General features: G+C 40.2%; 1 protein-coding gene across 3 annotated transcripts; it reads left to right on the top strand.

Annotated features, from left to right (window-relative positions):
- Positions 1-204: 204 nt before the first annotated feature.
- Positions 205-25,727, top strand: nin (ninein (GSK3B interacting protein); the record flags this gene model as incomplete). 3 transcript variants are annotated; one of them, XM_080871216.1, is made up of 28 exons in its annotated part: positions 205-456; positions 2,870-3,082; positions 4,465-4,558; positions 5,080-5,252; positions 6,975-7,020; positions 7,143-7,318; positions 9,109-9,255; positions 9,425-9,592; positions 9,743-9,879; positions 10,089-10,229; positions 11,061-11,235; positions 11,385-11,495; positions 11,685-11,774; positions 11,867-12,002; positions 12,868-12,989; positions 13,228-14,342; positions 17,225-17,323; positions 17,444-17,513; positions 17,638-17,805; positions 17,893-18,009; positions 18,305-18,418; positions 18,616-18,762; positions 18,845-19,024; positions 19,133-19,267; positions 19,355-19,456; positions 19,571-19,663; positions 22,399-22,512; positions 24,081-25,726. In XM_080871216.1, exons 2-28 carry the CDS (start codon positions 2,891-2,893, stop codon positions 24,285-24,287), a joined length of 4,569 nt encoding a protein of 1,522 aa, XP_080727342.1. In that variant the 5' UTR covers positions 205-456; positions 2,870-2,890. The 3 variants fall into 3 exon arrangements, with proteins under 3 accessions (XP_080727342.1, XP_080727343.1, XP_080727344.1); XM_080871218.1 differs by lacking the exon at positions 205-456 and adding an exon at positions 14,589-16,919 and having other exon boundaries at positions 2,872-3,082; positions 24,081-24,287; XM_080871217.1 differs by lacking the exon at positions 17,893-18,009 and having other exon boundaries at positions 24,081-25,727.

Genomic DNA, 25,727 nt, shown 5'->3' with positions numbered 1-25,727 from the left:
GAAAAGCCTCTGTGCTTGAATATTGCCTAAAAGATAGCATTGCAACACACATTATTCAAAACAAGACACAGCTATCAGTTTAAAAGACTGTAGTGATTTCGGACGTTTTAGTTTGGTCCACTGGGGGCTGGCAGGACTGCGTTGCAGCTTCTTGGTCGGTCACCGCCCCTTCCTCTTACAACCGCTTTTCAAAACCCGCTACAAGCCGGAGGAGGATGATACAGCCGCGGACACAAAGCAGCCAGCAGCAAATCCCTGACAGCTACTTTCTCGGTAATGTTAGGGAACAAAATGCTGCTATCGACAAATTAGCTGCTCGTCAAACTTGCTGGAGCAGAAGGTTTACCTGCGCTGTAGCGGGAGAAATGTTGTAGTTTAAAGTTTTTTAGAGGTGTGTTTAATCAGCAAATTTGACTCGAGGAAGGAGCCAGCTGTCCGCAAAGTTTCGACACTTTGGTGAGTTTATTTTTTCTCAGACATTTCTTTGTTTCTTTCTTTCTCTTCTCCAGCTCTGGGTACTTAGCTTCTTTCATCCTAAAAAAGTGTTCCCTCACGTTCCCAAATGAACTAGCGCGGTTAGCATAGCCCATCACTTTCCTTATGACTAGTGAAGCTAGCTAAACTGCGTTACAGTTATTTTATTCTCACAAGTGACTTTAAATCTTTACTTGGATGAAGACAGGGAAAAGTCAGTGAAGCAAAACATACACGAGCAGCAGCTGACTGCTAACTTTTTTCCATTTTGATTTAAATGGCGTTAAGTATGCGCGCTAATGGAAATAAAATGCAGTTTTGCAGTTTGTATCACCAACAATTGCCCTCACATTTCACCCAGAGTTGTTTAAATGTGACTGAGATGGGTTGTTTGCAGGCTTTCAAAGTTGTTCTTTTTCTAAACTTTCTCACATAGATCTACAGAAAATGGGAACATGGGAATTATCTTTATGTAGTTTCTTTGGACAGGTTTGTATAGAGAGAGAGAATATCAAGTCCTCAGAGAAAACAGATTAAAATGTAGTTGCTTCATCTCTAGTTCAATCATCAGGTTTTTAAGTTTTGTCTTTACTGGCTAAAATCTTTTACTGACACTATGACCAGTGAATGCTGGGATGGTTCTAGGATTAACCTATTTTTTCCCCCCTCCTAATATGAACTGGTTTTACTCCTAAGCTACAGCAGCTGTCAACCCACAGCCACCTTGAGCCTCTGTGGCCAAGCTTGAGGTAAAGGGCTGCTTGGATAATTGGCTCAGAAGTTTGTTTGCAGAAACCTGAATAAGTTCAACAATGCCAGCAAGATGTGCAAAGAGATTTTTGTTTAGTAATCTGTTCAGGAGTCACGCATGTAAAATACAGCGGTCCTAAGCAGTTGCCCAATGCTTGCTTTTGCTTTCTGTTTGTCGCCCTGTTGCTCTGCAAGTTTACCAAACATTAGTTTTCTGTAAGCTGCCATACTGCTGAACCATTATTTTCCTGCGTGCCATAAGCTGCACAAATGTGCAGATGTAGAATAGTGACTTGGCCTTTGTGGACAGCCTATTGTGTGCAGTGAATGGGCACCCCGGGTCTGGAGTGTGGGGGGACACCTGGCCGAGCACTTGATGATTTCACTGAGAGCAGCTGGAAGAGCAAAGGGTCAGGCAGCATATCTATTGTATAGATGAGCCCTGAGTGGGGAGTTTCAACTCATTAGACATACTGGTATGTTCTTTATGTTGAATTTGTCTTATGCACAAATATATATATTATGTTAGGACAAACTGAAGTTAGGTGATCAAAATATATAAAATATATAAAGACACCTAAGGAGGGTGGAAAAATATCATATTTTTGAAATTCAAGAAAAAAGTGGACAGTACAAATTTAAAAAATGTAACAAACAGACAAATCTTATTAGAGTTTATGTAAATAAAAATAGAAACATGTATTCTAACTCTGCTCAGCCCAATTTAAGCATCACCTTTGGTAAGCTTCATGTGGCTGATCTCAGCTGTTGTGTCTGGAAGTTATGTCATTGCTTAAGTTAGTAAGACTCTGTCTTTTTGCTTTGGACCAATGTCAGCTTCTTCTCTTACTTCAATCCCACATTAAAATATTAGCCTTGTAGTTAATTCGCCAAGGTTGATTGTCTGCATTGCTATCATTACTTCAGGGAAACGTGGCTTACAGCTGACTTGAACTCCAGACTTGTGTTTTGAGGCGCTGCTCTCTGTCCATTTGCTTCTGTTGTTTTTCAATTAGAGAAATGATGCAACCCAATTGACACAAAAACGTGGTCCATGTGTAACTGAATCTGCCAGTCTGGAAATGCTGGCACACTGCTCTGGTCTAACTTTCTCAATTAGTCCCTGGCTGCTCTGTCCACTTGGCTTGGTGCCACTGTGTATTCATTGTTTTCTTGATTAGCTGTTTCAATAGCATATAATCTAAATACTTACAGATATTTAAAAAACAAATTATTTGGTGATCAAAGTGAAATAAATTAAGATTCATTTTTATTTATTTAATGAATTAACAGAAAGTCATGGTTGTTGTTGGATATCTTCGTGTCTATCAGTTTATCCGTTTGTCTAATCATTGTAATTGGATTACCTAAAGCCTCCACTGCAAATGAGGCTGGAGCAGTGCGTTGAAAGCTCAGTTGCAGGGCAGTGCTCTCAGATGAAGTTGTTGGTAAGAACAGATGCTGCTGAGATTGATGAAGCCATCCTGTTTGTGAGTATCTGTTAGCACTGTGACTGAATATGTAAACCCTGTCAAGGTACTTTAATGTCTTGCCTTCATCTTGTCTGCTATTGTCTGGCATATCATCCTCGAGAGGCCCAATAGTTGTAATGGAAAGTATGACATCTCTTTCACTCTTTCTTTAGGGCAGGGTGCTGTCCTGTGGGATGGATGACGGGCATGAGCAGGACCAGTACGAGGAGCGGCTGAAAGAAGTTTTTAACAGCTTTGACACTAGCGGCTGTGGCTCTCTGTGCCCAGAGGAGCTCTCCGACCTCTGTCAGTCGCTGCACCTTAATGATACCGCTCCAGCTCTTCTCCAGACTCTGCTCCAGAGCCAGGACCGCCTCACTGCCAGGGTGAGTTTATTCCACTGCTGCTAAGCAGCCGTTTCATCATAAACAATCGTCATACTGCTAATGTGAAGTCTGAAATTATACATTACCTGGTTGGAAATGAGACACGCACCCCCTTTTTAAAAAGCTGTTATTTATGCAGCAATATTCATTTCTATTACTAGTGTTGAATATATGCTACAATCCCAATTTCATGCTGTGTAATGATTTTTGGCCTGTTCCATGTGCACACAGTTATTTTTCATACTCTCTGAGTCTTTTGAGTTTTTTGATGATACTACATGCTGTAGATTATGAGATATTCAAAGTTTTTCCAATTTTGGATTTGGGAACAATATTATAACAATTTTGTAGATGCAGGTTTTTTTTGTGTATTGGTAAACCTCTGCCCAGCTTTACTTCTGAGAAACTCTGCTTCTCCCTCTAAGATGGGCTTGTTTTTATATGTTATGTTATGTGACCTGTTACCAAATAACCTAATTAGTTTCTCCAGCTATTTATTTTTCATAACGCTTCCTTTGTCAGCCTTTGGCAACTTTTTTTTTCAGAGACATGTAGCTGATTTTGAAATTTAAAAGCCAGTATTTGTCATTAAATAGTAATAATATTTCAGTATGTTCTGTTGTGACTAAAATATGGATTTACGAGATTAGTAAAACGTAAGTGCTTTCTATCTACCATTTACACACATTGTGATATTTGGTTCCACCTCCTGAGCTACAGCCATGAGGTAGAACAGGTATTAGTTGTGCCCCTTTTTCTTGTGCACGCCAGGATTTTTCATATTTATTTGCCATTTCATTGTTTGCTTAAGATACCAACCCCTGGTCAGCTCCAACCCAGGTGTCAAGTCAAACTATGTGCTGATCACACACACTTTTATTTGAGAGAGGGGCCGTTTGGAAATGTATTTAAAAAAAAAATTAAGGACAGTGGTTCTGATAGTTCAACCCATAAATAAAGATGAGACGTATCCAAACAGCTTAACTCCACATGCTGGCATGGATGTATGTTTGTATGTAAGCGTGTAGACAGACGGGTGGCTATTGTCTGGCAGGTGTGGGTGTTAGTGGACGGGGTAAATGTTAGCAGAGGGGCCGCCTAAATGATTGCTCACGGCATCCAACAATAAAGTCAAAAAGCCCCAAGTATCCCCCTCCCCTCCAACACCATCTAAACCCGGGAGCCGTCAGCCTCCGCAGCACAAAGAAAATCACCATATTCAGGGTTGGCAGCTGTTGATTCTTAAAATGTGACCTTGCTGCCCCTGCTCAAACCCTCCTCCACACAGACACCCAGACTCCACCTCACCCACAGAGAATAGCACCCATTGTAAGGAATTTCATGAACTTTCTGTAAGACGTATTTCTTTAATTCATTTGCAGGTTGACTTTGAACAGTTCAAGGATGCTCTTATTCTGGTTTTGTCTTCATCCATCGAGCCACCTCAGGAAGAACAGGAAGTCCTGCCAAAACCAGGTAAAGTCTTAATGGTTGTGCACAAGTGGAAAAGCCCCTATGCACAGCCACGGGACCCAAAGCAAGTCTTTGAAATGACTTGTTATGTTATTACCATGCTACTTATTGTGTAGATGATGACAGATGAGGTTGGATGTAAGTTCAGTTTCTTTACAGATCTGTCATCATTACATTGTGTAAGATCCTTGTTATATGTCAACACAAAGATTGGACCTCATCAAAGCAAATACTACATTGTCAGTATTTATGCCTGTCAGTGAAGCATGATGTATATTGAACCTATGTGGTTCCTGTTAATTTCTCTAAAGGTTGACATTTAGTTCATGGCTGTTTTACTGAAACAGATGTGGCTTTGAAAAGATCCTAAAGTTACAAGATTTAGAGAAGTTATTTGGAGAAGTACATACCGGAGGCTTTGCTAAATGCTAGTCATCACATTTTTTTTCCTGTTTTTGTTGTGCTAAACTGCGAATAAATACTCTATGCATATTATTTGACACTTTCTTGTTATTTTTCCTCAGAGTCTCCTGAGATCAAACCAAAGTTTGTGAAGAGCGGTAAACGTTATGGCCGCCGTTCCACACCAGAGTTAATAGAGCCTATTTCAGACTTGACTGAAACCACACACGTAAAACCAGCCGACGAGGAGGATTTGGAGGACAACTATGACTCAGCTGTTCCCAGGAAACGTGAGGTAAAAGGCTGAGACCGATCGGTTTTTTCATCTCGAGTGCCATCCTTATCGCTTCCTGTCCTTGCGTGATTCCCTGCAGCCACGGGCCGGCATTCAGGCGTTATTCTTAGATAATCAGCTTAGCGGCATGCAGGGCAGATCCTGTAGTGTAATATAAGCGTTCCAACGCAAGATTCACAAGGTCCTATTAGTTGCATAACAAATTAGTACTGTCTGTAAATAACATTGTGAGGATAATTAGTGTTTGATAAGCCTTGAGTAATTAACACCTAACCACAGCGTTTGTGTAACGTCAGACTTCATCAGACGATTTATGTGCTGGCGGCTATGCCGAGGTTTAAGAATAGGAGGTTTTAAAAATGTACATCCTGTGTTTTTGGCACATGCTGAAAAGGAAAGGGACATGAGACTTGTCACAGTTTTTATTATCAGGTCATTTATGTCCGTGAACAATTGAACGGTGTGGGTGTGTGGTTACTCTGATCTTCTAGATCTGTTTCTTGGTTAATCAGACTCACTTCTGACATGTTTCCACACGCAGTCCTTTCTCACAAATAGCATACAGCAGAGATTTTCAGTTATTAGTAGCTTACTTTAAATCCGCTCCGAACGACGATACATAGTCAATTAGCAGGTTGTTTAACCCTGTAAAGCCTGAACTATGAAATAATTGCCAGAAAATTCACATGACTGAGTGTTTATTGAACCTTCTGACAAATCTTTATGAAAATAATGCCTTTAGTATTCAGTTACTTGTGCAGAACTTTGCAAAGCTGGGCTGCAGTAAAAGAAACTCCTCCAAGTGTTCACCAGTGCAATGGTGGTAAGTTTAAGCTTGGATGGAGATGTTAGTATTCTGTGTATTGTCTCTGACTCCACCCAGAGATGCCAAGCAGCGCAAAAGCAAACACTATTGGAGATGCTGAAACTGAAGCGCATCTTGGCATTGAATAATCTTGCTGCAACAATGCTGAAAGTATCCAGCCTGGGGACCAGCAGATGGGGCTGGGTCAGGGGGCTCTGCCTCAGAGACTGCAGGCCCGCTGCTTGGGGAGGAGATTGTAGGCCTGTGTCAGGGAAACAATGAGCTCCGCTACCCCTTCCCTCCTGGATGCCCACACTTCATGTATCAAAACGCCACTTGCAGAATCCCATCTGCTCTTCATTCCCTCACTGCTGGTTTCCCAAACAATAGGTGGGAATTCTGGGTTCGGAGTTGGAGATCAGCGATTAAGGTCTTCAATATTTCTTCACAAGGAAATTATTTTTTTTATTTTTTCGAATTGAAAATCATTTAAAACCTTTTTTGTGAGGCTAGTTGTCAGGAATAACCCCCAATAATTTTAATAATTTTGAGTAAATACCTTCACGAAATTGCAGATGGTTGAGGTTATTTGATTTATTTGCTTGATTTCTATGCTATTCTATTCTTCTATTGCCGAAATCAGTCCTTCAGACCTCCCCCGTCAGGGCCCGTGCTATTACAAAAGGTCCTGTGTATGTGTGTTTTTTGCAGCCCCCCCCCTGCATTCAGACTCAAACTTGTCTGATTTAAAACCACGCTTAAACACACACACACACACACACACTCTCAGCTGATTGTCTCATGAGAAAATCAGAGGGGGGTTGGGACAATTGTTCTCAGTAGATATTTTAATGGTTAACTGATTCCAAACGGAACTGATTATAGCTCATTTTATCTTTTATATGTTTTTGTTTCAGCGCTGGAATGCTCACGAATCAAGCACAGAGGAATATGAGGCAGAAGGTACGTTATATTCAAATTAATTTTAGACATTTTACTTCATACAGGACATAGCTTTGTTTGGTTTTGTTGTTTTTGTTTTTTGTTTTTTTTGATGCATGATCTAACTTTTGTCTTGTGTGCAGGTCAGATGCATCTCTGGAACCCGGATGAGCCGAACACGCCTCGGGGATCCATTGTTCCCCTATCAGCTCATTTAGAGGAGAGGCTGCGTGAAGCCTGCGAGGAGATGGAAATACAATGGGATGGATGTGCTGGTCACAGTGAACTGCTTGCTCTCTGTGAGCATTTGGGTCTGGAGGTATGTTAAAGGGAAAAATGCAAAGATTTGAAATTACCCATGATTTAAAATAACCATATCTGCCTTGGTCTTTTTTCTTTATTCTTTGTTGTTGTTTTTTTCCCCTCCTTTTCTGAGGGCACTTATAATGGTTAACAAAACAAAAACCTTTTTTTTTTTTTTTTTTAATCTTCCACAGACTTTTACTTTTTTTTATTTTTACTGATATGAAAAGGTCCTTCAAAACTTCTAAATAACTTAAGAGCCTTTGATAATGTTTTGGGGTTTTTTCCTAGTAAAAGGCATGATATTGTCTGCTGATTTGATGGCCTTGCAACACGGAAAAGATCCCCAGAATTTAGATAGTCCCTCATCTAAGCAACCTCTGGCACAATACTTAATCATGTTCCCAGCAGTAAATCTTAAAGGAAGAGGATCAACAGACACAAATTTCATGATTTATTAGAGATTATTACTTTATCATCTAAAGTTGTTAGCAAATTTTCTGTCTTTTCATTAACTAATTACTGCACTTCTACATATAAACTAACTGCTTACAGCGATTTGAATTCGCTTTGGTCTTTATATATGTCGTGGCAAAGATTCAACAAAGTGCTGCATTCTTCAGAGATTTTGGTTCAGGTTGGCATGATGGCATCACACAGTTGCTTAAAATTTGTCAGCTGCACAAAGATGCTCTATATGATTGAGACTGAATGAGTTTGGAGACCACTTGAGTACAGTGAACTCATTTTCAATAAACCAGTGTGAGAGGATTTGAGCTTTGTAACATTGCTCGTTATCCCGCTGGAAGCAGCCATCAGAAGATGGTAAACTCTGGTCAAAAAGTTATGTATTTAGTATTTATTTATTTATTGTCATTGTCAAGAACAATGAAATTGCGTTTGGGGCTTCCATACAACCCAAAAAAAAGAAGAAAATAATAAATACCCCTTAAAACCCAAGTGTACATATTTAACCCAGTGTGACTCCAATGCAATAAGACAATCCTTAGCAATAATGTTCGTAGAAATTCAGACAAAGACCTGAGAACATGACAAAATACAACAATGCAACCCATTCAATATTATTGTACTGTGAGATATGATATCAGATATGATAGTTATCTATTTAAGAAAGAGGGGGGGGGGGCAGGAGGGGGAAGAGAATAAAGATATGATGCACCAATGCAGACCAGTTCATTGCTATTAAGAAGTTGGATATGGTTAGCAACAATACTCTGTGGTGTTTAAATAATGATTAGTTGGTACTAAGAGGCTTGGTGTGTGCAAAGATAATCTCCCCCATTACACAACCACCAGCCTGAAAGGTTCATACGAGGCAGGACGGATCCATGCTTTACAGCTGCTTGTGCCAAATTTTGATTCTACCATCCAACCATGTTTTTCCAGTCTTCTACTGTCTAATTTTTGTGAGCCCATCTGAAAGTAGCTTCAGTTTCCTGACCTTAGCTAACAGTAGGGGCACCAGGTGTGGTCATGTGCTTCAAGGTTTGACGTGTTTTATTCAGAGATGCTCTTCTGCATACCCTGGTTGTAATGACTGAGGTAATGTTGCCTTCTTATGAGTTTAAAGCGGTCTGGCCATTCTCCTCTGAGCTCTGCCATCAACAAGTTCTTTTCTACCCAGCGTATTTCTACACTGGATACGTCTTCTTTTTTCCGACCATTCTCTGATAACATAAAGATGGTTGCATTTTATTTGGTTTTACTCAAGTAAAATGCAGTATAAAGGTATTAATAAAAAAATCTTGCGTTTTCATTTTTTTTCTTTTTAAATATATATATCAGGTGAATGGAGATGCGCTCCTAAGCCTGTCTGCCGATGGAATGATGACTGTTCAGGAGTTTGTATCCAGGGTTGCAAACCACAACAAACCCCCCACGCCATCAGCCTCAACACCCTACAGGCAGCTTAAACGGCATCACTCCACTCAGGTATGCTATTTGTGGTTTGAGCTTCACCAGGTTAGGAGACTTGGGGCTAATTTCAGGGTTGTGTTTGATGCTTTTTGAAATTCAGAAAAGGCTCAATCTCTGTAGTATTTTGTATTTTCTCTGCTATGATGTATAAATAAAAAAAAAAAAGTTTTTCTTCTACCTACAGCCTTTTGATGAGGGGGGGCGGAGGATAGCTACGCCCTCTTCTTTAACCAGCACCATTGGCATGCGTCTGTTCTCCTCTCTTGATGATGGCACCGGTTACACTCCTGTGGAGTACATCCTGGATGCCTGGATAGAAGACGGAATAGAAAACAGCACTGATATCCTGCAGGTACATTACTGAAGTTACACTTCTTACTCTTCTTAGTTTATTTATGGTGAAACAAACAGTGTTTCACAAAATTGTTGACTTTGAATTCATCTTCAAAATATAATTGGAATGTATTTAAAATGGGATTTTAATTGGAAAACTTTTTTGCAGGCTTTGAACTTTGAGCTAGATGGAAAACTGAATCTTGGTGATCTCACCATGGCACTTGAAAATGAGCTACTCGTTACTAAGAATGGGATTCACCAAGCGGCACTGGCGAGCTTCAAAGCTGAGATCAGATATCTCCTGTGAGTATGAGTCATCATCATAATACAGCTCATACAGATCTTAATACAATCTGTTGATCCATGATTAACTGGATTGCGAACTACTTAAAGCTGATAGTGTTGAAATTGAAATCAAATCTTTTTTTAAAAACAGCAGGATTGTTGTTTTTGTTTATCGTGCCGTGTAACTCGTGCACAATTATTGTTCCTGTTGGTTTTTCTGATCTCAGAGAGCGTGTAGACAGAGAGCTCAGAGAGAAAGAGAAAATCCGATCTGATCTGGAAAAAGCAGAGAAGCAGAAAACGCAGCTTGCCAATGAGGTGGATGAGCATCACTCTGCAATTGAGCACATGAATAACCTCAATCTCAGGTAATTTATCATTCCAGTCGCACCACACGTCTTTTGAGATGCTTTTTATTAAATTTTATAAAGTCCAGTGACTGACTAAACGGAAGGTTTGGAAACACATTTGTCATGTTTAACTTTTATTAAATTAAAACCTCATTCCTCAGGTTTTAATTTATTACATCTGTTATCTGAATGAATTTCATTCATTGATAAACTGCAGTTGAGCCTGTTTAGCTTGCTTTACTTTAACTAAGAAATTTTGTTTACTCTAAGTGTTTGTGAAGAAAAGTTGAGAGCAAATATTAAATCTACTTGCAGTGTACTAGACCAAAACACAATGTGCCACAGCTGCCCTAAATTACCGTAACAGTATAGATAATTAAAAAATATTTTTTTGTATTTATAATGGTTAATTTCCCAAACAAGCTCTTTAATTGAAATGACATTTTTACAAGTAAAGTATTGTTATTGTTTTTATCCATGACTTTTAAAATTGTGTTTTACAAAAATGGTAACGCACTTTAATATTTTTGTGTTTAAGATGCCAAATTTACTTACTTTCCTAAACAGAAAAATCCTCTTTAATGGTTCTGCTTGATTAATATCTGATCTCTCAAAGTTTGGTGTGCCGGCTCAAATTTGAGTTTAAAAATGTGAATTCAGTTAGAGTTCAGTGACTTACAATATTTATTTTTTTATTTTTTTAGGTTTGTTTTAGGTTTGTTTTGTTTTTTTGACAGATTTCTAAAATATTTGTACTTTATTGCTATTTTTATGACAGGTGATTCAATAAATTTGTTAAGTAATGTATATTAAGTGTTGAGTTTTTCTGCTGTGGATGATCATCTGCAGGAAGCTTGAGCAGGACCACAAAGAGAAGCTAGCGGCAGTAAAATCTGAGCTGATGAGGGAGATGGAGCAGATTCAGCAACAGGCTTTCCTGCAGCGTGACGAGCTGGAAGCAGAGATCGAGAAGATCAGGGAGGATGAATCTTTCATCCGAGACCACCTCTCCATCTCGGTGAAGGTAACCGAATAATTCATGGTGTGCAAGTGTATTTGTTTTTTTTTATTTTGCTAAGCATGGAATATGTCAGTGTTTCTAATGTACACTGTGTTCTTTATCCCCAAAAAATAATTTGAAAATATAAGAATCATGATGTTGTTCATTTTCAGGAGAACAGACATCTGGAGATGGAGTTACTGGACTGCAATGAAAAACTAGTTGATGCTCAAAACCAAATTACTAAACTCCAGACAAGTTTGGACAACATTATGAAAGATAAGGTGCAGACACATTTTAAGATGCTATATAATGGATTTTCATAATATTGACTTTCACCTTTTTCACTTGCAATTTGAGTTTCATGTTTGTTTGTTGTTTTGTTGTTGTTTTTGTTATTGTTATTTGTTTTGGTTTTTAAATATCTGTCTGTGCTAGCATGATAATTAGTATATGATCTTTTCTTATTTTAGTTTGGTGATCTGGACCCTAACAGTGCAGACTTCCTCCTCCAAGAGGAGCGCATTAAACAGCTACGCAGCGGCTATGAAGCTCAGTGCAGGGTAACTACGAGAGACTGTTTTTTCCACACAGGAGCGTGTAAAATGTGCTGACGTGACACAGATGTTTAACGTTAAGTACTCTTATTCCGTAGGAATTACAGGATCGTATCGATGAGCTGCAGTCAGAGCTGCGGGAGTTCCACAGCCTCGGCAGAACTCATCAGTCTTGTCAGAAACCTCTCTCTGAGGAGCTGGAGAGTAAAAGCCCTGGAATGGAGTCTGACCCAGGTAAGCCTATAGTGTAACATTGCAGTAAAATAGTGCTCAAAATCATTAAAGAGGACCAACTGCATACATGACCTATCGTGCAACAGTATTATTAAATTCACTGGTGACACAATTGCTGTTGGCCTGATATCAGGTGACGATGAGTCAGCATGCAGAGGTGAGTTACAGCAACTGTCAGTAAACAACCTGGTTTTGAACATTACTTAAACCAAAGAGCTAATAATGGACTACAGGAAAAGGCTTGACTCAGTCTCATTCTGCATTAGTAGGAAGTGTGTAGCGTGTGTAAGGTCATTTGAATTGGGTTTCCCCCTATCATTGAACCTTTCCTGGTCAGACAACAGTACTGGAACAGGGGAAAAAGGCACATCAGAGACTACTTAGGAAAAACAACATTGAGCAGCAACTAAACACACATAGGTGTGGGATGCTGGCTGCTCTGTAGCAGTCAAAAGGGTGCTGCAAGGAGTGGTACAAACAGCAAAGAATAAAAAAAAAAAACACTGGTTGCCAGCTGCCATCCTTGGAGGACATTGCACGCTACTTTAAAAGAGCACAAAACATCAGGGACTGCTTTCACCACGCTCACAGTTTGTTTGGACTGTTGCCCTCAGGCAGGCGATACAGATCACCCAAAGTACACAGCTATAGCTTCAGAGACTATCTACTTCTAAAGACTAACTGGGTCCTGAACACTTAAATGCACTGATAAATTAATGCAGTGATAACTGACTGACTCACTCTGTTTGCACTGGTTATTTAGAGGTTATTTATTGGTGTTTTATTATTTGTGTTGTCCTGCTTTGTTTTTTTAACCTTTGTCAAATATCAACCAACCCCTCACTTCTAACTTGACTTCTCACAGGTCTCGGTTCAGAGGAGGTTCAGCCTTTCAGTATGAGCCTAGAAGCAGAGATGATGCTGGAGCAGCTGAAGGAGCAGCACCTGCGTGAAATCGAGGAATTGCGAAACCAGCTGGAAATCAAGGTTAGTCTGCTAGCACCACCAGTTTTTAATGTGTAAATCTGCTGAAGAAAATGAGAAGTTTTAGAATTGGAAAGAAACGAGGAGGTGAGACCTCTGCAGGGTCCTCTGCATCTCCACTCCCAAGTGCTTTAATAAATAAATAAAAATGATTATTAAATCTAAAATATGGGGAAAGGGAATATGTGACTATTATTCAGAAATTAACTACAAGGTTTATATAAATCTTTTATCCATACAGATGAATGAATTTAACAACATGGTGGAAAAACAAAGGCTGAACCATGAAGACCAGAAAGCTTCCTTGGCGAACCTCCACCAGCAGGAGGTTCAGGCTTTAAGAGATGAGATGGTCAACATTCAGAGCCATGCACAGGAGCTGCAGAGCCAGCTGGAGGAGGTAGAGTTGGAGAGGAGTTTACTGGAGGAGAAACAGACAGAGGAAAGGGAAGAGCTTAAGAACCTCCAAGAAGAGGAGTTGGTAAAACTAAGAAACCAGCTCCTGGAGGCCCAGACTCGCACTGCAGACCTGGAAGAGCAGCTGAAGACCCTAAGAGTTCAACAGACAGAGACCGATGAAAGTCTTGAGATTGAGAAGCTGAGGACTCAACATGCCACAGAGCTCAAGAAACTAAAGGATGAGCATGCAGAGCTGTTTGAAACCAGACTAGCAGAGGAGAGAAAGGAATTACAGGAGGAAAAGGCTGATTTGGAGAAGAGATTATTAGATGATTGGGAAAGCAAGAAGAAATTGTTACTAGAAAGCCATGAGGAGAAACTAAGTGATAAACTAGAGGAGGTAAAATTGAAATTTGAGGAAGAGCGTGAGGAATTGGTGGAGACGCTGACAGAGGAGTGGCAGAAAGAGAGGGCTCAGCTGGATCAGCAGAACGGCGAGTCTTTACAGATGCTGCTGGAGGAAGAGATGCTGAGACTCGTCAAGGAGCAAGAAGAGAAGGAGAACAGTCTGAGGGAGCAGTGGGAGAGGGAACGAGCTCAGCTTCAGGAGCATCACGAGGCAGCGCTGCTCGAAAAAATACTCGAGAGGTCGCAGCTACAGGAGAAGTTTGAGCAGAGGGAGAAAAAGCTGAAGGAGAAGTGGGAGAGGGAGAGACTCCAACTGGAGGAGGATTATGAAGGGATGATCCAGGATAGGATAAATGAGGAGAGGGAGAAGTTTGAGACGGAGAGGGAGAAGGTGGAGAAAAGACTGGAAAGTTTGATGGCAGAGGAGAAGGCGCGTCTAGAGGAGAGCCATCGAGAAGCCGTGAAGGAGCTGAGTGTCAAGCATATAGAGGAAAGGGACACACTCAGCGCCATGTTAGACAAACTACGAGATGACATCGCCCAGGAGAGGTAAGAAACAACATTTTACCTAATTAAATTTATCAAAATTTATTCTTCAGCCTTAATCTCAAGCTAACATCACATGAAAGTAGTGTTAATCCTCTAATGTAACACCAAACAATCGAACATGATTCTGCTAAGAGATAAGGTGTCTAAGCTATTTTTTTAAAGCCTCCTGTGTTGAGGATTGTCAGCAATTATAATGTAATACTTTCCAAACTGCTTCTGTAACCACCCTTGAATAACCATGTGCAGGAAGGACATCGAGATCAGTTTCAACCTGAGAATCAAAGAAGTGGAAGATCGTTTCTCGTGTGATCAGGAATTTGTTGCACAGCGTTTTCAGGCTGATGTTTTGAAACTTGAACAGCACTACCAAAGAGAGCTGGAGGCTCTTTCTGAAAGCCACGCCAAGCAGAAGCTCGAATGGGAAGCAGAGATGCAGAAGGCTCTCGAGAGAGCAGAGGAACAAAGAAAAATGATGGAGGAGGCAGCGGAGGGGGAAAGACAGAGATTAAATCAGGAGTGGACAAAAGAAAGAAGGGAGCTAGAAAGTGTTCACGAAGAGCAAATGGAAGCACTAATGAATGAGAAAAAGCAGCTGCAACATGAGCTCGATGACTTGATTAGCAAGGCCCAGACCAAAGAAATAGAGCTCAGCAAGCAGCTGAATGATCTCCATAACAGGCTTCAGGAAAGCCTGAAAACCAAACATGATCTTCTTGTTCAGACAGAGCTCCTGTTGAATGAAACAGTCGATGATTTTAAACAGGAGAGGGAAGAACTTCTGAGTAGTAATTCAGAACTTGAGTCAAAGTACAATGAGATGCTTTGTATTTCAGAAAGGCAGACAGCAGAGAGGATTGAACTTCTAAATGAGCGCGATGATTTAAAGATGAAGATCGAAGAGCTGGAGATGCTTCTTAAGCGGGCCGCAGTGGACTTTGAGCTTGACAGGCGTGAGCTACAGGAAAGTGTGTCGATTCTTGAGCAAAAGTTAAAAGATGCAGTTGAGATTAAGGCAGAAGATTTTAAAGTAAGAGTTAAAGAGCTGGGGATGGAAATCCAACAGCGTTCATCTTCTGTGGAAAAAGTGGAAGACAAAGAGATGAAGGAATTGAAGGGGATGAACACATTAATGGAGGAGATGCTACACAACAGAGAATGCGTTACTTTATTTGGTGAAGAAACACCTGAAATTCTGGATGAACAAGATAGCGATGAAGAGACTCTAACGGGGACTCTGTATGCAGGAGAGGAAGCCACTGAAAACGTGGATGTTTTTGACGCAAACAATGAAGATGGCTCTGCTACCAGTGACATTCGGGGAGACGGAGAGTTAATGGGTGCTAGTGAAAACCAAGAACTCCGACAAAATATCGTGCAAGAAGATATGAAAGAGACTCATGAATTGTGTCCTGCAAATGCTGATGGGTTTCAGGGATGTGGTGATGATATTTATGTTACTGATTTCCCCGAGCAAGCTGAACTTTATCACGCAGGCTGTGAGTTGGCACCTTCTGATCACCCCAAGTCCGAATCCACAGAAAACCCAAATGAAGCAGTTTTCCCAGAGATGAAATGTGGGCCCGTCTCATCACTTGAGGCCTTTGAAGATGGTGAGAACAAAGCAACTCTTGAATTATGTAAAGAGAACAATCCTCAAGATGTAGCAGCAGTGGGGTTTGAAAGCTATTCCCAGGAAGATGAGCAGCATCATGAGACTGTGGTTGTGTCCTCAGCGCTGGAGGAGACGGGTTACCCTGGTGAACCGTGTCTGGATGCTGAGGTTAACTGTTTACTGAATAACTCCCTGGATTCAGACTGTGAACATTTACTCGCAGAACTAAAGGGGGGAAACGTTAAATGTGGACATGAATGTGTGGATCAAGACTCTGATTGTGAGCGGCAGCCTTTGCTGAAACTACAGGCTTTCTATAATACGACCACAGAGGAGAACATTCTCCTGCATGAGAAGATTTCTTTGCTTCAGCAGAAGACTGAAATACTAGAGAACCTGCTGGCTCATAACAATGAAAAGATCAAGGCTGGGCACCAGGTGTTAGAGGAAAACTACAGCCTCAAAGTTAGAATGTTGCTGTTAATGGAGCATGTCAAAGAGCTGGAGATAAAGGCCTTGAAAATGACAGATCTTCAGATTAGGTATGAAGATTGCATGTGTGAAAATGCCAAACTGAAGGAGCAAAATGGTGAACTTGAGAGAAGGGTGTGGAGCCTTGAGAGCAGGATCAATATTTTCCACAGTTTCAAAGAGCAGCAAATTTCACTTGTGGATGAGATCAACAGGATGAGAGAAGAAAACACTAAACTGTCTGAGCTGTTCAGCGAATTAGAAAGGCAGGATGGGATTCTTTCAGCCTTTGGCCTAGATGCTGAACGACTGGAGAGCCCCTCAGTGGAGGCTTTTCTGGATTTAGATAGGGAACTGGAGGCGAATGTTGATGCAGTGACTGATCTTGAAGACTGCTGTAAGGCGTTGGAGAAGCAGAACACGCAACTTCACCGAACCATCACAGAGCTACAAGACAAGTCACAGACATTAAACGAAGTGACGCAGGCTCATAGGTAACATGGAGAAAACTAGGATCCCTTTGTCTTCTGTGGCCGGTGTTACCACCATCCTTTAGTGCTGTGAAGTTCTAGCTGCGACTGAGCTTCTAAACCCTCTGTAGCAGAGCCTGACAGTTTTTGTCCCCGTAGGTCATCAGCAGAGAAGCAAGAAGTTGTTTAGTGTGTGTGTAAACTGTAGAGTTGTTTATAATCGGTGTGCTGCAGTCAGTTTGGTGATTCTCATATGTACTCAACATGCATCGTGTGTGATGGATTCCTGCAGTTTCACTGAATTTATTTTTCTGACTCTTTGTCTCCAGATCTGAAGCCAGTCGTCTTGCTGAAGAAAACGTCATCCTCAGGCAAAAGATCTCTGCATTGAAAGAAGAGGACTTAAAGGAAGTCCAGCAAGAGTTGACGTAAGAAGCACCAAATATAGTTTGCGGCTAACCACCACAGTAGGGTTGGGTTTTTTTTTTTGGTTTTTTTGTTAGTTTGTTTTATGCATAATCATATTTTCTTCTCACACTTAATTACAGACAAACATGGGAGCACCTGAAGAAAGAGAAGCTAGCAGCTCAAAAAGCATCACAGAATTTCCAAAAACAGGTAATGTCGTGCAAAAATAAATATAAAAAAGTTTTAAATATACAAAAGAAACCAATTTGTCCTTACACACTGGATTCGATTTATTTGGACCAAGATATTTACTTAAAAACATGAATCTCCACAGATTGCAGAGCTGCGTTTGCAGAGTCAGCAGCTGGAGGATGCGAATGGGATGCTGTCAGAGAAAAATGCCCAAAATACTGCCGGTACGGAGAGTCTACGACAGCAGCTGGCAGAATTGATAAAGGAAAATGAGAGGAGGGAAGCTGCTTCTGCTGAAGAGAAAAACAAGGTAAACGGCGTTTAATGACCAGCTGATAGTCGCCACGGTGTGGTGGCGGTGGTAGCGGGTAGTTAATTGGTGGCTGTTTTGTGTTAGCTGGCAGCTTGTGTGTCTGCTCTGGAGGCAGAGTTGACCAAAGCTCTGGAGGACACTGCACAGCTGGAGGAGAGGAATATCCAGCTGTCACAGAAGCTCTCTAACCTCAGAGAGAAGGTGAGCATTAGATTATGGGCACCAAAACACTTCACATCCAACGCCACCATAATATAACACAGACACAATATTAAGAACTTCCTAACACCACCCCTTCTTAGAATTAAATGACCCAAGCTCATCCCCATCTCTGAATACCTGCAATGATTAAGATGCAGGAAAAAATACAAACTAAGTCATTTCTAGCCTTAAGCCAGCTGTGATCTGCTGAGATCTTTGGGTGTTATCTGCCCTTACCATTAAAGTTATGCAAAAGATTGCTTCCTTACACCTGTAGGTGTCTTTTGGTTGTCAGGCAATCGCGGCGGGCACAATGGAGAGTCACCTCAGCCACCTCGTAGAGGAGCGGAAGAGTGTGGATAAGGAGACTGTAGGGCTGCGCAACCAGCTAGCCAAAGCTCAAGAGAAGGTAAGGCTGCTGTAGCCTAAAGGATCTCGCTCGGTCACCAGATAGATGACAAATCGTTTGGTAATTTTTCAATAGTTGGGGTATAGTGGGCTTATTTCACAGCATTTTAATAGAATTTATAGAGATTTCTAGCAAAGCACACAAAGGACTCTAACTTGGTGCATTAATTAGCACTAATATGGTTCTTTCCACTCAAGGTCAAGACTATGGAAGAAACTCTTCAGACTGTCAACCATCAAAGTACTCGTCTGAAGTCGGACCTTCGTGTCTCGCAACAAGAGAGGGATTCTCTAAAACATGAAGTTGCATTGCTACACAAACAGCTGCAGAATGCTGTAGATAAAGTGAGGTTTTTGTTTCTCTATAGTGAGGTAAAAGACAAGCTGAGGGCAGAACAGACTGACCTTTTGCCCTTGTTAATCTCAGAACCGTATTTTGGAGATGGCCCTGCACTCAAGCGGTCTGCAGAAACACAGCAAGAAGCTGTACAGAGATGAGATGTCTCGGCTGATGGAGCAGGAGCAGCAGCTACTGAGGCAAGAAAACGAGAGACTTCAAGCAGAAGTGTGCAGCATCAAAGGAGACCTCACCCAGTCCAGAGAAAAAGTGAGCTGAGCACCACAGAAAAATGGCAGGCTTTTAAAAGCTGCTTCTTCCTTTTTTTTTTCTTTTTTTTTTCCTCTGTTATGTGAGTTTTCTTTTCTGTGTTTGCAGGTTCGTCAGCTTGATGCTACCATACTCTCCCTGAAGCAGCACAAACATCAGAGTCCATCCTCTCTGATGAAGGCTTTGGAACAGGAAAACTTCTCTCTTAAAAAGGAGCTTGAAGCACAAAGGGAGCTTACCATGGTGTGCATGCATGCTGCTGACTATAACCAAAGAATTTTCCGATTATATAAAATCCTCAAATTCTCACTACATGTGCTTTTCATTCAGGGCTGTGAAGGTGGACAAAGACGCACTGAGCTGGAGAGCCTTCAGCAAGAAAACGAGGCGCTCAAGGCTCAGCTGGCTCGACTAACAACACAGCTGCTCGAGGTACTCCAGCTTTTTTTTTTTTTTTTTTTTTTTTTTTTTTTAAAGCTTTCTTTGGATTTAACAGTTTAACAAGAAAGCAAAATAATTTAAACAATATTTTTTTCCTATTTCCAGACTTTGCAGGCACAATTCATGGGACTCCTGCCTCCATCACCTCACAGGATGCCCAGAGGTCAGCACCGTGGTGAAGATCCAGACAACATGCAGGTACAGTGCAATTCAGAACTTCCACAATGGCAAACCCGACCAAATATAGTTTACTGCTTAAGTAAGCTTGGATATATTAAATAAGTACTGCATTGGTACATTTATAGATTGACGTTCTTTTCTCACACTTAGTTTGTTCGATCACATTGCACTTTTTTCCCCTTTCTTTTGTTGTAATGGGAGTTGATACATAGACCTTTGTCACAGCAGCTTCAGTTTGCCATGAAATCGTAGTTAAACGCAGGTTTATCTAATTAATGTAGGTTCTGTTCTGTGTATTCACAGGGCCTCCATTAATGTGATTAGAAGCACCTGTGTTTACCTCCTCCTTATTTCCCTAACTGCTGTTACTTGCTCAGATATTAAATAATGTACCGCATTTTCATATTGTACTTGTGGCTGTAAATGTCAATGGAAAAACTAGACATCATTAACATTTTCAACATCATAGCAAAAAAAAAAAGTGTACCTGAGCTGAGTGTCCTCCATTCCTCGTCTGAGTTTTCCGCTCCTTTCTTTTTCTTTTATTTATTAAAGCTGTGTTTGCTGTGTTTTTGAGATTTTATTTTTTTATTATTTTTTTTTTAATACCTGTCGTAGATTCATTTTGGCACCCATCTGTCTTCATCTCCTTTTCTCATATCTGTAGAGTTTACCTTTAGGGGTCTGGTGTTTTAGCTTGTGGCACCTATGTGTTTTGTTTTTTGTTTTGTTTGTTTCTGAATTCATTGTCTTTTATTTTCAACCTTGAATGCTGGTTGAAATAGGCTGAAGTAGTTGCCATGGTGTGATCATCTGGGTGAGGTGGCTGATTTATTTATTTTTTTATTATTTTTTCCTTTTTTCATGTTTTCTCCCACACTCTGCGTAAGTCTTCATTTCCCAACAAATACAAGTTGTCCTTTTATAGTTATCATATGTGTAAGTGGCATCTTCCACCTTCATCTGTCATCATCAGGTTGCCATTAACACGTGGACTTTGTTTGAAACAAAAACATTATGCACAATATCTGCAGAAAACTCCATTTCTAGTTTACTTGCAGATTAAGTTTTTCTTTTTTTTAGTAATTGCTGACTTAGTCCTAGTTTGCCCACATCTTTGTTCAGCACGTCATCAGTGTGGATCAGTTACTGATTGAAGTTTGAGATCCCTGTATGTATGATTAGTCCTGCTGTTCATGCTGGCTTATACCACTTTCCAAATTCGCAGTGCTTAAACGGTGAACTATAAATTTGAAAACGCAAAACTAAAGAGATGTTTTCTTGGCCAGTATGAACAGGAGGAATGCTGACATCCTGCAGATTAATAAATCTGCATTCATATTAGGATTCCTAGTTCGTCTATCTTAATTTATTCGATAGTCTACACACATCTCAGGCATAAAAAGCCCATCTTTAGGATTAGAGGGTAGAGCCCTGGTGAAGTGTACCTGCCTTTTCTCTCCAGGGGGCGATGCCGGAGCAGCGGGCGGCACACGCAGACAGCTGCCGGCGGATCGGTGGATTGTAACGCCAGCGTCATTTCCTGCTCTTCGCTTTAGAGACTGCTTACATTCTGCTCTCCCTCTGTTTCCGGAGTAAAAATCTGAATGTGGCACATGAAGCCCCACATTCGTGGTGCCTGAGATAAATGGCATGAAGTTGTAGTTGTATTTCATTGCTGCTAGGTGGCAGGAAAACACAGAAAAGGCTCCTGGCTTGTTTTCCCAATGGGATTTTGATCACACTAATACTTGCATTGACAGTTGATAGACTGTTTTCTAAAAAGAATAAATGAATAAAAATATATTGAGCTTATATAGACTGGAAAGATGTAGGACCAGACCTTTGGTGGATTCATTATACATCCTGATCAGTCTTTTCAATGCAGGGTTTACTTTCTGGGAATGACTGTTATGCACTTGTCTTTTTAAAACTTGAAAGGGTTTATGACAGGGTATGTATGTATCCTCGGAGGAAAAATCTTGTCATCAAGGGCCAAGGTTAGTGCCTGACAGCCTTTTGAGTCTTTTTCTAACAATCAAACCATTCACACGTGTTATTGCCAGGTGATGCTACCTGATGTGCAGTCAGGGTTCATGGAGATTTTTCAGTGAAGGTACCAAGTTTTTAGTCCTCTACTGTACACTTGTGTTCTGGGCGTCTTTTGTTGCTGCTGAGCACCCAAAGTGAATCACATCTTTTTGTTTTGGTGTTGTTGTTGTTGATGTTTTGGTTTTGGTTTTTTGTTTTTTAAGCAAGGACTGATCAAACATGTTTGGTAATTAATTTCAGTGTTTGGCTGGTATTTATTAAATCTTTGTGAGGTTGGTAGTGTGTCTTTAGTACAGTGTGTCATTATGTCTGCGTTTTTGTTTTGTTTTTTAATCATTTAGTGCATTTTTGTTCTTCTTCCTACACATGCACATTTGTTTTATTTTATTTATTTTTTTCATGTTTATTAGAGTTTGTTTTATTTATGCATTAATTAATATTTTTTCTAGCTATATCTGGAATATAAGTCATAATTTTATACTTGTATTTATTTTTCTAGTGAATCATCCTCTCTTAAGAAATGTAACAGAAATCCAATAATAAAGAATAAAGCAACTAGCTCACAAGAAATGCTGTCTGTATGGTGTCTGACTCATCTCACGCTCACATTTCCATTTTTTTCAGAAGCTAAAAATCTCATTTTACATGGTAGTCTTGCATCAGCAGCAGTTTGACGATGTCCTTGACTGTCTTCTCCCCAGGATGAAAGGGAGTCGAAGATGAAGCGCATGGAGGAACGAATGAAGGAAATTGAGTTGTCTCTGCATAATGTCAAGCTGCTGCTCAAAGAGAAGGTTGCTCAACTCAAAGACCAGGTCAGTTCAGTTTCAGTTCATTGGCTTCCACTAATTTGTTTTTAAGCTGTTGTTCAAAGCTGGACTGCTGTTTTGAAGAAAATCTATTATACATTGGCTAATTTGGATTGTTAAACACAACCTTTCAGGAGTCTTATTAATTTAGTTTGGTTTTATTTTTACTTTGTGTATATAGCACCGGCCCACAACTGTAGCTCTCTTGCACTGTGCTTTATATTGTAAGGTAATATCCTGCAATATCAGAAATGCTAGCAATCATGACAATGGAGAAATATGATTCACTTTTAACAGAAAAAACCTCCAGTAGAGTCAAACTACAGGGGCAAACGTCTGCCACGATTACTTCTAGTGTGAAATGAAAAAGAGGGGGGGCACATGGTAATAATGACAATGCAACACAACCTGTGGGAGAAGACGGACAAAAGTTAATAATATTCATTACTGAAACATGGTCAGTGCATAATGGGAGGTTCTCCAGCAGTCTAAGCCTGTATCAACATGGGATGGTTCAATGTCATCTGATACAGCCCAAACTATAAGCTTTATCAAAACTTAAAGGTTTAAATCCAATTTTAAATGTAGAGAAGGGAATCTGCCTCCATCAATTTGGAGCTCTTTCCACAGAAGAGGAGGCCTGATGGGGTCTCATTGTTACTTTATATGTGAAGAGGAACATTTACTGCAGCTTGATAATGAGTGATTGCAGGAGTCCAGCCAAGAATGTATGAATTCGTTTTTCCACATCACTCTGAGATGCTTTGCAATTCCACAGAGATTAAATTTTTAAAAAGAGAGAGAAAGAAACTTAGAATTTAGAATTAGAAAGGTTATGTCATTAATTTAAACTACACCCATATTGTGTTTTCTGTCTTCTTAGATAATTCCAACTCCATTTAGTCTTCATAGCAATTGAAATGTATCCTAAGGGAAATAGTATGGGTCCTGGTAGTCAAAGGAGCTTGCAAAGAAAAGCGTCTGGACTTCTTTAAGTTACTTGAAGATGTTTCACCTCTCATCCAAGAAGCTTCTTCAGTTCTAAGGTCAATTGGTGGGGAGTCCCAGATTTAAACCTAGTGGGAGTAACCCCCCACAGAGGGACAAAAGGACCACCCGATGATCCTCTAATCATTGTGAAACCTGGCCCCACCTTATCAAGGTTTCACAATGAGCTCACCCGAAACTCTGGCTGATTGGGACCCACACCCAGTTTCACACCTTGGCTCAGGCGATTAGAGGATCATCAGGGGGTCCTTTTGTCCCTCTGTGGAGGGATACTCCCACTAGGTTTAAATCTGGGACTCCCCACCAATTGACCTTAGAACTGAAGAAGCTTCTCGGATGAGAGGTGAAACATCTTCAAGTAACTTAAAGAAGTCCAGACGCTTTTCTTTGCAAGCTCTTTTGACTACGATGACCTGGATGACTGAGAACCTTCACAGACATATGGTACAAAACCTTGTGAAACTCCATAACTAAACTCCTTGTTTTAATGAACAATTTGAAATTATTCAAAACCTTGCCATTCAGTGTAACCCATTACAATCAATTATCTACTTTGACTTTTCTAGCTGCACAAGAACGGCAAAGCAGACGTACTAATCAAAGATCTGTATGTGGAGAATGCCCAGCTGCTGAAGGCTCTGGAGATAACTGAGCAACGTCAGAAAATCGCGGAGAAGAAGAACTACCTGCTGGAGGAGAAGATCTCTAGCCTCAATAAGATAGTGTGTGACCTAAACCCGTCACATCTTCCGCTGCCGTACCATTATAAATGATCACAAAGGACTAACTTAAAATGTGTGTCCAAGTCGATATTTGCACTCTATCTTTAGTAAATACTTTTATTTTATTATATTTATCACTGCTGCAAACTTTATGCAGCAGATTCTGCCAATTCATGAGAACTGGTGGTTTTATGTTAAATATGCAGTATTTTTGTCCATTTAATTCTAACCAGTAATTAATGGGACCCATAAATAACTAGAGGTCAAACTGCAAAGAAGACATGTCTTTATGCAGTAATTTATATTTTTAAAACGCTATTACCTATTATTAATAAATATCTTACCTTTAAACTTTTTCTCTGTCCAAAGAGAGGAAAAACAATGAAGTGTACTTTTTATACAATTGTGTCCAAAAGTTGTGTGTATCTCTTCTTTCTCCAGCCCTATTGTAAAAGAATAAATAGAAACCTGTTGTTCGCTAGTAAAATCACGCAAACTGAGATGTTGAATCATGCTTTACCTAACACTACCTGAAGTTGAAAAGACTTTAAATGTCTGTCAAGTGGCAATACTTAACCTGTCATTTTACTTTTAAAGGAAATTGTATGATCTGTTGCAATATATAAAGGTGTATATGCTATGTCATTATGGTTGAGATGGGGTAATGGCTGTGCTACAGGTAGAAATAAAATTAAAGGATTGTTTTTAGTGGTTTGTAAGTTACTGCTTTTTCCACAGTTATCTGATTGCACATACACATGATAACAATGTGATTCAAGCAGAATCAACATATTTAAAATTCATGCCACCCCTCCATGCCAGGAATGTCAAACTTATTTTACATTGTAGTCCTACATCCAGCTAAAGCTGTGGCCTAATAACATGCTAGAAGATGCCTCTTAATTATTCCACTTTCCCTCAGTGCGTCTCAGTCTTTGCTGTCAAATTTCTTTATGATGTACGTTCTTTAGGTTTGTCTGAGTAAATGATTAAAGCTACAGAAAAAAACACTGGCATCCCACACGTTATACTGTAAATACAATTGTTGGTTGTTTTTTTGGGGGGGGTTTTAACTGTAGCTCCAATACAAAACAAATGTAAACAATGAAAGAAAATCATTTCGTGTCATTTATTCAATACCTACTTTGGTGTATGAAAGGATAATATGTTTTTTTTAAGACACGCTGTAAAACTGGACAATACAGAAAAAGAATCTCTGCAATTTCCACAGTGTTTAAACCATCTAGTGGGTCAGTATAGACCCTTGAGAAGCCTGTTCCAACCCCTGGGCCATTTAACATCCCTGACATACAGGCAGGGCTGGACTGGGACAAAAAATGGGCCCGGGCATTTTGACTAGAGACCGGCCTACCAGGTATTATAGGAAAATCCATAAAGCCTTTGAATGAAAACAAAAAACGCTGTTGTGACAATGATGTACACTGTCTTTGTTGGTATATGTATGATTTCTATATGTTGTACATCAGATAA

The sequence above is a fragment of the Rhamphochromis sp. 'chilingali' genome (assembly GCF_963969265.1).
Source record: "Rhamphochromis sp. 'chilingali' genome assembly, chromosome: 21".
In the NCBI taxonomy this organism is placed as follows: Eukaryota; Metazoa; Chordata; class Actinopteri; order Cichliformes; family Cichlidae; genus Rhamphochromis; species Rhamphochromis sp. 'chilingali'.
This window is presented reverse-complemented; position numbering and strand designations above follow the sequence as displayed.